This window comes from Juglans regia, chromosome 2, assembly GCF_001411555.2.
Source record: "Juglans regia cultivar Chandler chromosome 2, Walnut 2.0, whole genome shotgun sequence".
NCBI lineage: Eukaryota > Viridiplantae > Streptophyta > Magnoliopsida > Fagales > Juglandaceae > Juglans > Juglans regia.
The window spans coordinates 8,547,844-8,566,959 of record NC_049902.1 but is presented as its reverse complement, the minus strand read 5'-3'; the positions used below and the strand labels follow the sequence as shown (position 1 = coordinate 8,566,959).

General features: G+C 34.4%; 2 protein-coding genes across 2 annotated transcripts; both read right to left on the bottom strand.

Moving 5' to 3' along the window:
* Window positions 1–8,457: 8,457 nt before the first annotated feature.
* Window positions 8,458–8,892, bottom strand: LOC108994169. The gene has a single exon (XM_018969287.2). It carries the CDS (start codon window positions 8,890–8,892, stop codon window positions 8,458–8,460), a length of 435 nt encoding a protein of 144 aa, XP_018824832.2.
* Window positions 8,893–9,685: 793 nt separating this feature from the next.
* LOC118347650 (uncharacterized mitochondrial protein AtMg00310-like) lies at window positions 9,686–10,129 on the bottom strand. Its single transcript, XM_035687658.1, has one exon. It carries the CDS (start codon window positions 10,127–10,129, stop codon window positions 9,686–9,688), a length of 444 nt encoding a protein of 147 aa, XP_035543551.1.
* Window positions 10,130–19,116: the final 8,987 nt, after the last annotated feature.

Here is a 19,116-nt window from a genome sequence, read left to right as displayed (position 1 = left end):
TTGAAAGGTATTTGCAACGATTTTGAGTGCTGGAAAAGGCCAAATTTCTTGTAATGATTATTTGACCTTACATTAGTTGATTCAATGTCTTCTCTATGAATTTCTTTCGAATTAAATGTTATTTGTTGTGCTTTCAATATAGATGATTGTAACATTGTTTATCTACTATGTTTTCATGTATATCCATTTGTACTTATATGTTTGTTACATTCTGAATTATCTCTTAGATTTCACTTCTTCCGTTTTGAGCTATTCATCGTTAACTTTAACTGGTCTATTTTGTATATAGTTCTCTCAAATTGACGTAGAATCTATAGTTTTTGATAACTTTATGGCAAGTGGTAAGACCACGACTAAATCAATAAATACACTTAAATATCACCAAAATTGTCTCTTTTATTCTTTTATCTAACTTCTTCCATAAATAAATTTTGAAAAATCTGAAAAACAACTGCAAAAAAAAAAAAAAAAAAACACTTGGTATGTTACTCAATCAGAGGAAAAAAAAGGAAGAAATGCACCCAAAAAAATGAGAGAGATATATCGAATCGAAAATATCTCAAAATAATAAAATTCTAGGAGGAGAACAATCTCAGTGTAGTTTGCCTCATGATTCAAAGGGCAATGAAATTCTCTGTATAAGAGAAATTGAGTCTTTTTTATATATTAATTTCTCTGAATGTAATCTCCATAATGATGCATCTGATATCTCGAGGATAACACCTGTTACTTCCAACAATATTGTTGAAAGTTCAACGCTTCAAAAAAGATATTTATATTTTGACAGTATAATTGCATCTACCTCAGTATTGAGCAATTAGGTTTATTCATTTTGATTTCTCATTATGAAACGTTTCTAAGAGATTTTATTTCCATTTTAGTCAATATACTTAAAAATCCCTTTGATAGGTTGATTATTTTTATGAAGAGCAATCCAATTTTAAAAGAATGGCATTAGAATCTGCTTGGGGTAAAATAATTTTACAACAACTTTCATCTATTTGTACCTTTGTATTGGATATTTCGTCTTGAAAAAGTGTAGAATCTGTTTCAAAATTTTCCTCAATTATTTCATCTCTGCTTCTTTTATGTCATAGGAAAGCAACATGAAAAATCCGTTCATTTTAGGAAAGTATTATAAATTGTACCAGTTGAGGCAAATTATTTACCATCAGTGTCATTGTGTAGACACTATGGAGTAAAAAGATTTCATCATGAACTAAACAGTTTCTGTTGTGCTGATGTGACAATCTCGTTAATTTCCAATCATATTCCTGATCAACTATATCAGTTGTTGGCTTTTGATTCAAGTAAGTCTGAAATTTTTCATAAATAAGTGCGCACATACAATAAAAAATTCACTTTCACATCGTTTGGAGTAAAATTCGATAAAAATTTATGTAGAAGAAACAAATGAATTTACACATTCAGAACTCAAGGACAGATATATCATTACATTAATAATTTACTCCCTAAAGATGGACATCCTCCGTATTTGCACTTATATTTTTATGACACTAAACACGAATTACAGAATCGTGTTAATGATTCAGGAAGATTAGATCCATCTATTACTGCTCAAGTGATGGCTATTTTCGATGTTAATCCATACTGTGGGTTTTTCCAAAGTTTGAGCGACATTCCAAATTTGGAATATCATATAAATCATATAAGATTAGACATTGGTTTAGATCAATGTGTTTATAACACTCTATCAGTGTCACAATTTGTTACTTGGACTAAATCTAATAATTCTGAATAAGAAAAAGGTCGGAATATTGTTTTTTTTAGCCACACATGTGGAAATAATTTTGTTCAATATTATTTTGGTTGTTATAATCCACTTCAATATCCATTATTATTTCATTTCAACGATTCGGATTGGCACCAAGGGATAGAAAGGGTGAAGAAATGAACAATATTAGTAAATGTTGAAGCATCAACATCAGCTCATCTCTAACAGTCAAATAATGCAAATGAATTACTTAGAAGAGAGGAAAATGTCAAAATAACTTTTAATGTTCCAATTTCCTTATCTTCAACTTTTATATCTTCATGTTTACAAGTTTTTTTCCATAACTTTTGTAGTCTTGAAGAAAAAAATGAAGAAACCAACAATTTCGTGCCGTTAATATTATTGTTTCAAGTTACAAATTAGAGAATGGAACATATCTATTCAGTTATTATCTAGTCATTTGTTGGAGGCCCGAGATATATGTGCAGAAAATATATGGAAATGATGGCATTAGTTCAACGTTTTGGCAAGCCTAATATTTCTTTTAACCATAACGTGCAATCCAAGTTAGAAATAGATCTTAAATGAATTGAATCCACTAGAAGAATTTCAAAATCGTCTTGATCTAATTGCATGCATTTTGAGGATAAAATTAAATGATTTAAAAGATCACTTGTTCAAACGAGAAATTTTTAGTAAAATTGTAGCATATCTTTATGCAATTGAGCATCAGAAAAGCGGTCTTTCACATGCTTATTTCTTAATTATACTACAAAAAGATTGAAAAATTGACGCTTCAAATCATTCAATAGAATTGTTTCATAAAAAATATCTAATAAAACAAAAAATTTGTAGTGATATAAAACTGTTGTTAAACATATGATGTATGGTCCTTTCCCATTATATAGATCTTCTGATCATAGAGTAACCATCAAAGTTAGAGGAAAAGATTTAAATAATCGTAGGACTGTACCATATAATCCATATCTTGTTTTCAAATTCAATTGTCGCATCAATCTAGAGATTTGTTCTACAATTAAGACTATTAAATATTTACATTTACAAAGGACATAATCATGTTACTTTCAATTTAATTAGCAAACAAGATAATCAACAAATCGATAAAATCCAACAATTTTAATCAGGTAGATGAATTATTCCACCTGAAGCCATATGGAGAATATATAGTTTTATACTTAATGAAATGTATCCATTAGTCTACAATCTGTATCTTCCCCTTGAAGATCAACATTTGCTAGCTTTCCATTCACATGAAAACTTAAACAATATTTTAAATTCAAAATTCTCAAAAAATTCGATGCTAACTGAATTTTTTTAAGAAATCAAGTTGATAAAAATGCTCGGAATCTATTGTACAGAGAATTTCTTAAAAATTATGTTTGGAATTAACAACAAAATATTTTGACTCTAAGAAAAAAAGTGTTATAGGACGAATTGTTACTGCAAATCCAATTGAAAGTGAAAGATATTACTTATGAATATTACTGAATCACATCAGAAAATCTATATCATTTCAAGATTTGAAAACAGTTAATAGCGTTGTCATTAACTATTGTCATACCAACATATCGTGAGACAGCTAATCTACAAGGTTTATTAAATAGAGATGGTAGCCTAGAAAATTGTTTGCAAAAAGCATCTTTGTATCAAATATCAAGCAGCTTAAGGCGTCTGTTTGCAATAATTTTAATATATTGTAACCCTACAAATCCAAAAGAATTTTGGGAATGATTTGGAAAAGAAATGTCTATTGATTTTCAATCAATAAATACAACAACTGTTCAAAAAACGGTCTTACAAAACATCTTTTCTACACTTGAATTAATGGAAAAAAACATAAATATATATTATTTTGTTCTCATTGATATTTTTTCTAATGATGACGAATTTGCATATAAAGAGATTGATGATGAATTAATTGTTAAAAGTTTAGAAGAATATCTTCTTACATCAAAACATCTCAATCACGAACAAAAACATGCATATGATTTAATCCTCCAAAATTTATTCTTAGATGAACCTAACGTATTTTTCATTGATGGCTCTGCTGGCACAAGAAAAACATTTCTATATAAAACATTTTTTGCTGAAAGCATATCAAAACACATAATAGCACTTGCAACTACATCACCTGGTGTTGTTGCATCTATTTTTACCAGAAGGTTGCACAACGTATTCATGATTTAAAATTTCATTAAATGTGGATAAAAATAACACATGTAATGTTAGCAAACAATGAGTTATTAATAAACTATTACGTATTGCGAGATTTATTATATGGGATGAAGCACCTATATCTACAAAACAATCTATAGAAGTATTATATATGATGTTGCGAGATATAAATTATACATATTTTCAATTTGGTGGCAAATTTGTTGTTTTTGTGGAAATTTTTGTCAAGTTTTATTTGTAATTCATAAAATGCATAAGACAAGAACAGATTGATAAAAGTTTATCTTCCTTGTACTTATGGCATACTTTGAAGAAAATCAAATTAATAAAAAAGATGAGAGCGAGATTAGATCCTTATTTCTCATATTATTTAATTCAAGTTGGCAATGGACAGTACTAATTATTGTTGATGAATATATCAAACTTTCCAAAGAGATGTTTATTCCTTACAATAGCGATATTGAATCTTTAATTCGTTTAGTAGATGCTCTTTTTTGAGATATTTTTAATTACTGACAGAATTTGATCCAAATGACAAATCAAACTTTATTAACACCAAAGAATCAATCAGTTGATGAAATAAATGCCATGCTCATTCAAAAATTTCCCGGTGAAATGATGTGATATTATAGCTTTGATGAAACAGTTGACACATCTAAATAAGGCATATGAAACAAGGCATAATGGGTCACCTCCTCAATTATGGACCAAATTGATGTCGACAATTTAATGGTTTCCTAAATGCATAGTTTTGAAAAAGAAACATACATACATATATGTGTGTGTGTGTGTATTAATCAGGTTGAACAATCAATCGATATGATCACATCAATCATTAACATATATCTTATAATTATAAAAAAAGGTAGAAAAATCCGAAAGTTCTAAAACTTTGAATCACTGGGTCCTTTACAAAAAAAAAAATCTGTAAGAATACAAGGAATTTCTTTAAAAAAAAAAAAGAAAGAAAGAAAGAAAGAAAGAGTAAATATGGACACAATTGATTTTTATTGAGCAAAAGCAAAGATTCGGTCCAAATGAGCCAACGAAGTCTTACCGTCAGTCTCGATTGGGATGAAATTCTAGGTATAAAAACTTTTTTGCCACTATGATGAACAACTAAAATTTTGCATCAATGAGATTACGACTAAAGTTGCAACAAATCAACTGTGTATTATTGCATAAACCTTCTGAATGATTTATATTTCTAAGTAACATGATGAGAGAATTTTTCTTAAGTAATAATTGATGTAGTGGAAGTCCGTTTGGTCGTCATCATCATCATCATCATTCTCTTTATATGCAAATTGGTCATCATTAGAAAAAACAATAGTGGGAACAAAATGATACATATTTATATTTCTTTCCATTAATTCAAGTGTAGAAGAGATGCTTTGTAAGACCATTTTTTGAGCATTTGTTGTTATTGTATTTATTGATTAAAAATCAGTAGACATTTCCAAATCTTTCCCAAAGTTAGATTGAATTTGTAGGATTACAATATACTTAAATTAATGCAAATAGGCACCTTTAGCTGCTTGGTATTTGATACAAAGTAGGTTTTTGCAAACAATCTTCAAGACTACCATCTTTGTTCAGTAAACCATGTAGATTAGCTGTCTCATGATATGTTGGTATGACAACACTATTATCTATTTTCAAATCTTGAAATGATATAGGTCCTCTGATGTGATATAAGTAAGTGTGAAACCATTACTTGAAATGATATAGGTTCTCTGATGTGATTCAAACCTTCAAATAGATTTGCAGTAACAATTCGGCTTATAAGACTTTTTTTCTAAATTTAAAACATTGTTTAAGTTTTCATGTGCACGGAAAGCTATCAAATGTTGATCTTCAAGATAAAGATATAGACTGTAAAATGATGGATATATTTCATTAAGTGTGAAACCATATATTCTACACATGCCTTTAGGTGTAATAATCCATCTACTTGATTGAAATTGTTGGATTTCATCAATTTGTTAATTATCTTGTTCGCTACTTAAATTGAAAAGAACACGATCATGTCCTTTGTAAATATATTTGTAGAGATATTTAACAGCCTTAATTGTAGAACAAATCTCTACATTGATGTGAAAATTGAATTTGTACATAAGATATGGATTATATGGTACAACCTAACGATTATCTAAATTTTTTTCTCTAATTTTGGCAATTACTCCATCATCAGAACATCAATATAATGGAAAACAATCAATCCCAACAATTGTGTTAGATACAAATTCTTTAGGATATTGATTATTACGAGTACCATTTTTCTTCATACATCTCTTGATTGGATTCAGTATTCCACAAGTACCATGTATCATATGTTTAACAACAGTTTTATATCAATGTAAATTTTTTGTCTTATTAGGTATTTCTACTTAAACAGTTTTATCGAAGTATTAGGAGCGTAAATTATCCAATCTTTTTGTAGTATAACTAAGAAATTGGCACGTGGAAGTCACTTTTTCTGATGCTTAATTGTATAGACATATGCTGCAACTTTACAAAAAAATTCTCATTTGAACAAATCATCTTTTAGATATTCAAATTTTGCTCTAAAGATGCGTGCCATTATATTAGGACGATTTTGAACTTTCTCTTGTGAATTCAATTCATCTAAGATCACTTTCCAACTTGGATTGCACGTCACGGTTAAAAAAATATTGGTTTAGCACTGCGAGACAAGTAGCTTAATCATAAATTAGGATTAACATACGTTAACTGGTTATATATATTATTATTAAAGATAGTTCTTTGGAAGTCAATATTTATGTATCACGCATGTCATGATATTTGCAAGCATTTATCATTATTCATGATCATGTTTCATTCCACATATTTTAGTTGTGTATATACTATGCATCTCATGCATCTAGCATTGCATAAGACACATAATCTTTTATAAGATCAAGTGTAAGATTAGATCAAAATAGTTAATAAGATGACCTTTTAGATGCATGGTACCAATGCGATTTATGGGTGGATGTGCAAGGCATGAACCTAAGCGTGGTCCACCATAATATACTAGAATACTATTAGCGATTCCCCTTATGGCCACATGATATGGGGTCGGTGCACAACCTTGCATATAGGGTTAACTGTGTTGGCCAGTAAAATAAGTATGATAAGTCAGATAATTCAAGACAAGTCATGTATGATATAAACATATATATGAACGATCATGATTTTAAATCCTCATTATGAAATGTTTTATGCAAAAACTTATGTTTATTATGTTTACATTGTGATAGGTTTTTTACTAAGTTTTTGACTCATTTTAGTTTTATTTCATGTTTTAAACTACCCCATGTGAGAATATTTATGAAGACAGAGATTGTAAAACGGAACTTGGTACAGAAAGACGTGGCAAATGCTTAGATCATGTATAGAAATTTTAAGTTATGATTATTATGGTAAAAAGTTCGAGAAATTTTTAGTAAATGCTTCTACACACACTCTTTTATGATTTTAGTATTTTAATACAAAACACTATATTTATTATAAGTAATTTGTATTTGGCTTTTCTTTAATATCAGTTTGAACTGGTTTACAAAATATGGAATCCGGTATCGAGCTGGTTTCCAACCAGAGGAAGTAGAGTAGAGGTCCAATTGAATTTTTGGTTTATTTTTACAGCCATGATTATAAATATGTCACCAGACAAAGATCAGTCCACTCATATAGCTGATCACCTTGGCACTTAAATAGTGAGAAAAATGAGATATATTGATTACTTTGGTGCTTGGAAAGTGAGCAAATAAAAATTTTGATACTTTAGAAACATTCCAGATAAATTTAAAGAATATCATCTTAGCTTGGCTAAAATAATACATACAAAAGTCGTACATGAAGTCTGATTAAAGTGGAATGTGAGATTTTAGGTAGGTGGATGATTGAGTGTGCTAAGAAACTCAAGTTAGGGCGCCTTTATACAACTAGATTCCTACGATGTTTGAATGTGACAAGCCCAATTGAGTTGGAGTTTCTCTGTAGCATACATTTTATACTATATATGCTATAGACAATCATATCAGAGAGTGATTGGATGGGTCCCTGCTCATGACTTTGTGAGCCTGAATGGATTAATGTATGATCTATTCCAATGCACATGAGCCTAAAACCATGTCATGAGATAAAAACTTGATGTTGCTACTTTAGCATGTTTTCTTGGCACCACGAATGATAGGTCTCACAAAGCATGTCTAAGAAAGAAGTCAAGTCTAATTAAATTGGAATGGGTATCTCGGGAAGATTCCTTGTATTCTTACTTGTTATTTTATGACTCATGACCCGGGCGATTATGTAGGTATGACTCGATATGATCACAAACATATTATATAATGTGAGGTTAATAATTGCTTTGAGTTATAAACTCATGAGGGGTTAAGCACCCTTGACTTAGTGGTATAGACGTGATGCTATGAGTGATTTTTTTTTTTTTTTGATAAATCTAATCTCATTAATCAACTCGAACACTTACATGAAACATGATGATACAAAGTAAAGGAAGCAAATCAACTCATTTCCTTAGTAACCAAAGGAAGAATACAGGTTGGACACATCTCAATATCATAAACATCTTCAATGCAGTCGAGTGCAGCCTTTGCAAGCATGTGAGCTGCCATATTAGCCTCACGATATGCATGTGAAACTGACCAAGCAGCAGCCGAATTTAAAATATTTTTGGCATCTGTTATGAGACATCCACCCATGCTCCAGTTGGAATAATCTTGGTTCAAAAGATCCACTACCTGTTTTGAGTCCCCCTCCAGGCATAACTGCCTTAATCCAAGATCCTTGCAAAAAACAGTTGCCATAAGGAGTCCATAAGCTTCCGCATCAAAGGCATTGCCTCTTAAGGTTCTGTTAGCGCGAAGAGCGCCTATCACAAGGCCTTGATGGTCTCTTATGAGTACACCTATACCAATTTTCCCTTCCCTCGATTGCATAGCTGCATCCCAGTTAATTTAGAATCCCTATTGCAGGTTTTGTCCATCTATGAGCCCTTGCCAGAAGCTTGGTGTTAAGGCCAGTTTCCTGTTGGAGGGCTTCCTTATGAGATGAAATTACTGTCCTGACCTGATCTGTGATTTCCTGTGGATGTTTAAAAACTTTCCCATGCAAACAATCATTTCTTCTAGACCATATCACCCTCATTGTGACTGCAACCTCATCTAACTCCACTAGATCAAGAGTGCCAACCAAGCCTGCACAAACATTGAAAATCAAGTCACTTTGAAGGGATAGTTTCTGCACTTTCTTTGGGCCTTGACACAACACGTCTTTAGCACCAATACATCCCCATAAAGCATGGCCAGAAGTCTCAGGTTCTTGGTTGCATATTAGACAAATGTTGTCCTCTACTACCTTTCTCCTTTTAAGATTAGCCAGAGTGGGAAGAACCTCACTGCATGCTCTCCATAGAAACATCGTGGTGGCAGGAGGTACTTTAAGTTTCCAAATTGTCTTCCACACTTGGTAGTCCCTTTTCCTGCTTGATGATTCCCCTTCTTACTCTCTTTCTATTTCTTTGCTGAAATGGTGACAACTTTTGACTGTGTATATGTTATTCTGAGAAAACTGCCATATAAGTTTATCTTCTCTCCCCCCTAAACTAATGGGAATGGCTTTGATACCTTCTATTTCCTGATGAGTAAACAATTCACAAAGGAGAGATTCCTTCCATTGCTTCAGATGGGGTTCAATAATATCACTAACCTTGTCACACTAGCAATCTGCTTCTCAAGGAGTCAAGATCTTTTGGGCGGGTAGTGAAGGGATCCATTTGTCTTGCCAAATGTTTATCTTCTGGCCATTTCCAGCCCTCCATATGAGGCCTTTCTTTAACAGTATTAAGCCAGCATGAATGCCTCTCCATGCAAAGGAAGGCCTTGTCCCCAATTTTGCTTCAAGCAAATCTCCTTTGTTAAAATACTTTTGCTTTAAAATTTGTGCCACTAGGGATGTTGGATTTTGAAGGATCCTCCATCCCTGCTTTGAGAGTAAAGCAAGATTAAAGCATCTTAGATCTCTAAAACCAAGTCCTCCTATTTCTTTACTGCCACTGAGTTGCTTCCACTTAACCCATTGAATTTTGGAGGAGTCTTCATTGAATCCCCACCAGAATTTCCTAAGAATCTGATTCAACTTCCTAGTAATGGATGCCGGTAACAGGAACATTCTCATTGCATAGGTGGGGATGGCTTGTAGGACTGCCTTGAGCAAAATCTCCTTTCCTGCTACAGAGAGAAACTTAGTCCTTCAATTAGTAACTCGAGTCTAGGTTCTGTCAATTAGGAAATGGAATGAGGCAATCTTTTTTCTACCCACCAAAGCAGGTAAACCCAGGTATCTTTCAAAACTAGAAGTGGAATGGACACCTGCTAGCTGCAATATCTGTTGTTGAGTAGACTGGGCAGTGTTCTTACTAAAGACAATAGCAGATTTATCCTTGTTTAGTACCTATCCTGATCCTTTCTCGTATAGTTCAAGGATATTAAGCACACACTTGATTTGCTCATGCTTTGCTTGGCAAAATAGGAGGCTGTCATCAGCAAAGAAAAGGTGATTCACAGTGATTGGGCCTCTACCAATAGAAACAGGAGTTAAGTTGCCACATGCCTCAGCTTGGTTTAGAAGAGAAGTGAGGGCTTCTGCACATAAGATAAATAGATAAGGGGACAAAGGGTCCCCTTGTCTTAGGCCGCTTGAAGGCACAAAAGTCTGTTAAGGTTCTTCATTTACAAGAATTGAATAAGATATAGAATTGAGACAAGCTTGAATGATATGGATCCAGTGAACAGGAAATTTCATCTTGATCATGATGGCTTCAATGAATTTCCACTCTACCCTATCGTAGGCCTTGCTCATGTCCAATTTAAGAGCCATGAAGCCTTTTTTGCCTTGCATTCTAGAGTTCATAGAGTGTAGAATCTCATAGGCTACCATGGTATTATCAGATATTAGCCTTCCAGGTACAAATGCACTCTGGTTGGGGGCAATGATCTTGGGCAGTATCTTTTTCAGTCTGTTTGCAATGGTTTTAGACACAATCTTGTATAATACATTACATAGACTGATAGGCCTGTAATCAGCTACTCTTTTGGGGCTTTGAATTTTGGGAATAAGTGAAATGTATGTATCATTAACATCATTGAGTGAGCCCCCATGATTGAGAAAGTTAAGAGCATAACTGCACACTTGATCACCAACTACCTCCCAATGTTTTTGATAGAATTGAGCAGGGAACCCATCAGGACCTGGCGACCCTAAAGGATTCATATAAAATACTGCTGCATTGATGTCTTCCTTAGTGAAAGGGTTTAAAAGCCAGGCCTTCATGTCCATATCTAGTTTAGTGTCCAGTGCATGCAAACATTGTTCAACAGATGAAGGGTGGGAAGTGGTAAATAAAGAGGAGAAAAAACCTGTGAAGACCTCTCCAATTTCTGACTGTTTAGTAACACATCTTCCTTGAGAATCCTCTATGCATTTGACTGCATTGATTTTCCTTCTTTTGTTTGCCTGCATGTGAAAGTATTGAGTGTTCCTATCCCCATGCTTGAGCCAGTGTTGCTTCGCTCTTTGCTTCCACTTAATATCATTTGCTGTTATGGAGGATACCACCTCCTCTTGAATATGTTTCATAGTTACTAAGTGCTCACCTGTACCAATATTCTGAAGGTGCCCAATACTTTGTTTCCCCTTTAGAATAACCATCTGTTCTTGTTGCTTTAGTGTCTGCCTCCAGGTCAACAGATCCTTTTGGCAAAAATCAAGCTTAGTCCTTAGTAGTTTGGCCTTACTATCTGTTGTACAAGTTTTATGCCATGCCTCACTCACTACCTGCTTGCATTCTTCCTTCAGTTCCCAAGCCATTTCATATCTAAAACACCATCTTTTCCTCTTCATCCCATGATTGATGTTGTGTAAACTAATTGACAAGGGAGAATGATCAGACTTAATGGCAGGAAGAATATTGCATACACCATGGATATAGATATCATTCCATTCCTTGTTTCCAAGAGCTCTATCAATTTTTTCTTTTGTAAAGTCCCTGCCATTTCTATTATTCGACCAAGTAAACTCCTGCCCAAGTGATTGTATATCATTGAGACCACAACATTCCACAGCTTGTGTAAACTCCTCAATTTGTTTATATGGTCTACTAGCTCCACCTATTTTTTCACTTTGATGAAGGATCTCATTAAAGTCCCCAGTGCATAACCAAGCTATAGAACTAGTTGGTTTGAGCATCTTTAACAATTGCCAACTACTGTTTCTTTTCCCTGTGTCAGGATGTCTGTAGAAACCTGTGAATTGCCATGTTGGTCCACTTCTTTCCTCTTGGATCAAAACACTAATATGCCATCTTGTATAATTGATGACTTTAACACTCCATTCCTCTTTCCAAAGAAGAGCAATACCCCCACTGAACCCCACACAGTCCACTGAGAAACACCCATCCATCTGCAAACATCTCCTTACTACCTCCATCCTATTCCTTCTACATTTAGTTTCCACTAGGAAATTAAGTTGGGGTACTTTTCCTTAGTTAAATTCCTAAGGACATTAACTGTCCGAGGGTTCCCAAGCCCTCGGCAGTTCCACACCAAGATGCTCATTGATGATGGCAAGGCTGGGAACCAGCCTCTGCCTCAGCCATGGTAATTCCTTTGGTTTCATAACATCTCTTTTTCTTCTTTGCAATAGACTCTTGCAAAGATGAACTCCTTTTACCCTCGCATATTTGTTCCCCACAGTACAGTTTGAAGTGTCAACCAAGCTCGATTTACCTTTGCCTTCTATGCTTTCTGTGTTAGTTACACACTTACGAGCTTTCCTTTTCCATTTCCTCAAAGTACTCATACCATTAACAATAATCGATGCCATGGAAATATCTTTGCCATGTAAATTATCCAGAGACAGCCTCTTATTTTGATCATATTTTAAACCACGTACCTCAACAGTAGGTGTTACCACATTGCCTTTAGTAATTTCCCGTGTTCCCATTTCACAACCTAATTCCCCCATAGGACCATGAGGGATGTAATTCCTTGATATTAGGTTGGCTACAGCATCCATCCCCACTTGAAGACCATGGTTCTCTTGGAGGACAAAGGGTTCTAAAAACCTATCACCCTCATGTACAGAGGTAGCCTGTGCATGGTTAGAGGGTTGACTTACCTCCTTTTTTCTAAACATGTTCCCGAGGCATAGATCATTAGGAGTTCCTACTCCTTCTGTGCCCTCTGTTGATGGCTTATATGGGCCTGCACGAAATCCTTCTTCCTTATTTTCCACTATCACCTTCTCCTTCTCCTTCTCCTTGGCCACCTTTTCTGGATAGACCTCTGGTACCTTGTGTAGTGAAACTTCTTGGACCAAATTACCCTTTCCACCTTGCTGACCTTTCTGTTGGTTGTTTCCGCCCTTAGAACCACCATATCTACGTGTACAAAAAATGTTTGTATTCCTGGGTTGTCCTCGAAGCCATGGACCAAACTGAGTTGAAGGCTATGTGTCTCCTTGTTGAGTAGTACGTGATCTCAAGCACCCTTTTCCTTTGTGATTAAGTACACCACAATGAAAACAAAAGTTCTGCAGTCTCTCGTATTTAAGAGAAATCCAGTGTTGTTTATCATCTAGCTTTAACCATTTCCCTCGTAACAATGGTTTATTGAGGTCCATAGCCACCCTTACTCTAAGGCACCTCCCCCATGCACGACCATCTGCCTCTGCCTCAATGCTAATGACATGGCCTATGGACTCTGCAAACTGCTCTCCAAAACTTTTTGTCATAACTGAAAGTGGAAGGTTGTGGAGTTGTATCCAGAAGGGTTCAAAACGAAACTGCAATGCCTCTATGGATACCTTGTCATCCACCTCCATCATGGTGAGTAGGTGTCTGTCAAAGAACCATGGACATCCACTCAAGACCTTTTCTTTGTCTTCTATGTTCTGAAACTCAATCAGAAAGGATTGTTCACCCAGCTCCTTAAAAGTTACCCACCCTTCCAACCTCCATATTTGGGACATTGTAATTCTAAAGCCGTCGCTATTAACTCCCTTCTCGGTCAGAGCCTTCCCCACTATACAGTATTTGCCCCATCTTTCCTCTCCTTTTGTGTTTCCCTGCTTGAAATGGAAACAGTCGCTCTCTTCTTTGGAAAGTTGTAACCTCTCCCATCGTGATGCCAAATCCTCAAACTCCATTACGTCTTAACCACCCAAAACCCATAACAGAACAAAAGGAACGTAACACAAGCTCACAGAAGGTGAGACTTTAACCTTTGATAGAACAAAGGCACTGGAACCTCACGCTTTCTCCCAGAGAAAGAGAAGGCACTCCTGTGGTTCTGGCCAGATTGATTTTATTATCGCTATGAGTGATATACTATATTAGTAGGATAGTGATTTAATATAGTACTCGTACCATTTTCCTTCTTTCCAAGTCGCAATTTTCTGTTAAGGGATAATTAACTGAAAGATCAGGAGGAAATTATTAATGGGCATGACACCCATTGTGGACAAGTGGAAGATGTTAGTGATGGATATCGCATGACCCCATATAGCATCTACATGGGTGGGGAATTACAAGTAATTAATTAACTCCCCATTACTAGTTATTAATTAACTTTTAGGAAAGTTAATTTATTACCCCATCGGGATACTCTTTAAATGAGAATTTTATGTAATTAGTTTTAAAATTATAAAAAGGTGAACAACCTCTTTTTTCTCTCTACAATTTCGTATTACAACCATTTTAAATTCTTGATGTTGAAGTGTGAAATTATTTTAGGAGATTATCACAACAATTTGACATGGGTTGTAAGACAAGCAAAAATTCAAGCTTGTGGGAAGTTCGCTTAGCTTGAAAAAATTTGAATTAGGCTTATTTAACATTGGTATCAAAGTCTATGTCACTTGTTTTCGCCCATATGAATATGTTTGCATGTTGTTTGATGCTTTGGAATGAGTTTAAAATTATATAATTGATTATGTGTCATGATTGTTTGAGTTTTGGATTTTTCATTAGAGACTATGCTATGACATGTTTAAGATAAAATTCTTTACACGAAAAAACTCCTTATAATGTCATAAATATGTTCCTTACATTTGGTGAAATTTCATTGCATATAGAGGGAGAAATCAAAAATCCTAATTTAAAGTTCAGGTTTGTACTGTTATTCTAAGCCTACTTCTAACCAACCAATTGTTATTTTTTGGAAACAACTTTTATATGGTTAGAAAGTTGGGCTCATAATTTTTAAATTTAATATCATACGCTTAATCTAGACTTAATATGAGTAAGTTATGATCAATTGAAAATGGGTGGATGAAATTTGGAAAAATAAATTTGGTTTGAGGAAGAAGACAATGAACAGTAATGTTTTTCCAATCCCACTCTCGGCTTTGGTGAGTATAATCCACCGTTGCACTTCTGGTCTGTCTTTTCTCATGATATGGACACACATACACATTAGGATGAAGAAACTTTGTGTTTTGACATCTGAAAATGCTTGAAATGGTGGAGGTGATATTCACACATGCAAGGGGAGCATGTAGTGGTTTTCCACAACTATTTTTCGACACCTTTGGCAAGTGTGAGCTTGAGTTTGTCCCTAAGTTTTCCTATGATTTTTTGTTTAATCCGAGTCCAAAAATTATTTTTTAGGTAAAAGGCTTCAAAATTGATGATAATAAAAAAAATTTGGGACACTTATCATACTTGCTCAAGTCCGATTGTTTGGAGTTAAATGAACATTTATACAGATTATTTAACTTTTATTAAATACATGGATGCATATATTGAATTCTTATTGTTAAATGCATTTACATATTGAATATGCATCCTAAATTTGATGGCCTATTAAACCATTCTCATTAGTTGAGAATGTGAGTCCTTTATCCATTGAATCATCATGCATGCCATTTTGATTGGATGTTTGAGTTCATTAACATTTCTTTAATTAAAATGGATAAAGTTTATATTGGTAATATGTTGTGCTCATGTGTAATGTATGTATTTATCTTTATGTGAATGAATAAGGTATAGCTTATAAGAGTATTCCTAATGGTTTCTTTATCCCATTCTTTAAAATACATCACCAAAATTCATTTTTTCTATTTTACATACTGACTTTTAGGATATATCATATATAAGCTAATCTATTTTTTCTCTATATCATTTAAATATTCATTTTTTATTTTTTTATTCATTTCAAATATTTTCTCTAATTATCAATGATATCCTCATATCTTTTGATATTGCAATATCTCTCTATATACAATGTCATATAATTGGGTGGTTCTACTCCCACCGATAGGAGCTCTCGCTGAGGCTCCCGCTAGTTGATTTTAATTATTTTTTTTACATGTATTTTTTTAAAAATTTTAATTTTTTTTAAATTCACAACATTATTAAAAAATACTTACTTAATCATTAAGTAAAAAAAAAGGGTAACCCCTAGCGGGTGATACCAGAGGTAAGAGTAGGGTTTTCCTTCATAATTATGTCTTATTTCAAATTAACCCCAATTTATAAGCCAAAAAAAAATTGAAATTGATGAAAATATTAAAAGAAATTATATTATGAGAATATTCTCAAATATACTATGAGAATATTCATTTTCGATAATTCATACAAAGAGTTTGAATTATTCAATAGGCTCAATTTTCACTCCTCGAATGTGAAGCACATCCAATAATATAGACCTTCAACATGACGAGCATTCTTCGCAATTACTAGCTATTTTTTCAAGAGGTTCAACTTTCAACTTTCACCCCTCGAATGTCAAGTCTATCCTATAACAAAGAACGTCAACACGACGAGCATCCTTCGCAATTATTAGCTGCTGCTTCTTCCAGCATTTGCCAGAGAAGGGTCACAACACTCCCATCAGCCTATGCCAAAAATATATTACCAAAGCAAAAGGAATAACTATCATGCACTGCTCTATTTTTGGATTCCATCTCAATATGGAACATGAGGGATCTCCTCTATTCATTAGCTCCTAAGTTCACTAGGTCCAAGCGTTTCTCATTCAAATCATTTCCAGCAAAGATACTTACACCCATCAATTCTTATTGTGATTGTAAACATTTATTTTGATGATCGGAAAACAATTAAAGATCATCCCATCCCCCAAAGTTCTAATGAAATACAAAAATAAATACAACAAACTAAAGGGAGCAAAGGGAAAAAATAAGAGGAGCCATCAACCACATACCAAAATAAAGTTATGAGCAATCTATGCTTAGCTGATCAAGAACTCAAACTAGAACTAAGATTCAGCTTGTCTCACTTACTTGGAAAATGAGCTTGAATGAGCATGTCATGAAGCCTAGCAAAAGCATTTCAAGAATGTAGTGGAAGCAACTAAGCTATTCAAATTACATAACTATACTCTAAAGTAGCATTGAGTATGAGAGTCAAAGAGCTCACGAATACTAGAAATATCCATACAGTTTTTCTATAAATTCCATGCACATCAAGAATAGGAGTGTGAACACAAATTCTTCTAGTTTGTCCCACACCTCAAGTGTCGCAATTCCGTCTTAGTGTTGCTTATTCTTGCTAATCTTCATATAAGGATGAAAATTATATTGAATGCTAAAAATCCAAACCAAATCAAAGAAATCAATGCAGAAGATAAAATTATACTCTTTCATTCAACAAACCAAATCTTTGACATAAACAATATCAAAATAACAAACCAGCACATGTGAATTATACTCATTGACTTCACATTCTTTGTTGACTCCAAACTATTATCTTCAAAATACATATAAAATCCTAGAACTGCATACAATTTAACATACAATATCCCAATAGCCCGATTACAGTTTAGAAAGCATATGCAAACAATTCATACAAAAGGAATACATTTTTGTGCAATTCCTCAATCCAAATACAACTTAAGTCTACCATCTTTCCATGACCTAGTAAATGAAAAGCGAACATATCCACAATGCAAAATCGAAACATCCAAACACCTAATTCCAAATACATTAGAGCAATCCTCTTAGTTATTTGTGCTCATCAATGCCTTTGAGCTAGAAAATTAAGCAACCACAGATTGAACTCCATACTAAAGCATCCACTTAATAAATCACAAATGCTATCCCTAAATCAAGCATTGCTTATAACCTGTTACAAATCCTAAAATCAAATCTTATGATGATCTGTTCTAAATCCAAGTAAGCTCAAATAAGATCCATGTACAAACACGCTGATTTACCTTTGACACCACTTGCAAAAGCTTCAGGGTCTCTCTCGTAGATGTGGCCTCCAACATCTAATTCAACCCATTTTCGAGAACTACGAGCAAGCGATCCATGAAACCCCTTCGTGGTCGATCTTTTCTTGGAGCTCAACCAGTGGGGCCAGCATTCACATCACCGAAATCGATCTTCTTTGTTGTGTTTGGCTGCAAAGAAAATTAGCTTCCTCTTTGAATATAGGGAGAAAAGAGAAATTAAAATTTGTGCATTTGAATGAAATTGAATTAAGGGCAAGAAGTAGTGTGCAAAACTAGGCGAGAAAATATTGATATGCAATAAAGTTTGAAGAGAAACGGGAAGGTTTCAAAATGTTTACCTCAACCAGACTAGGACTGTTCAATTGGGCCGGGTTTTTCCCCGGCCCGGTCCGGAACCCGAAAAATCGAGTTCCGGCCCGAATTTGATCCGGGCCGAAACCCGGGTTGGAAAATCCGGACCTATCCGGCCCAGATACGGGTTACAAACCCGGGTACCGGGTTTTACGATTCGTAAAAGAAACCCCCCCCCCAAGTCTGCCTTTCTCTCTCGTTACGCTTGCTAAAGAAACCCTAGACTGTGCCTCCTCGCTGCGACCGCATCTTCGTCGCCGCATCTCCGTCGCCGCATCTCCATCGCTGCATCTCCGTCGCCGTCGGCCTTTCCCTAAGACCCTGCCTCCATCGTGACCCCGTGAGTCTGTCTCTCTCACTCTCTATCTCTATCTCCCTCTCTCTCTCTCTCCATTGGATTTCTGGGTTTGGCTTTCCAAGAGAGAAAAGTGTCATTTCTGCATATATATGATCTGGTAGCTCCAAGATAAAAATTGTTGTTCACAATCGTTAGTCTAGGACTTGGCCTGATCTGGGTTTGGCTTGAAAATTATTTGAGTATCTTTTGTTGTCTAATGG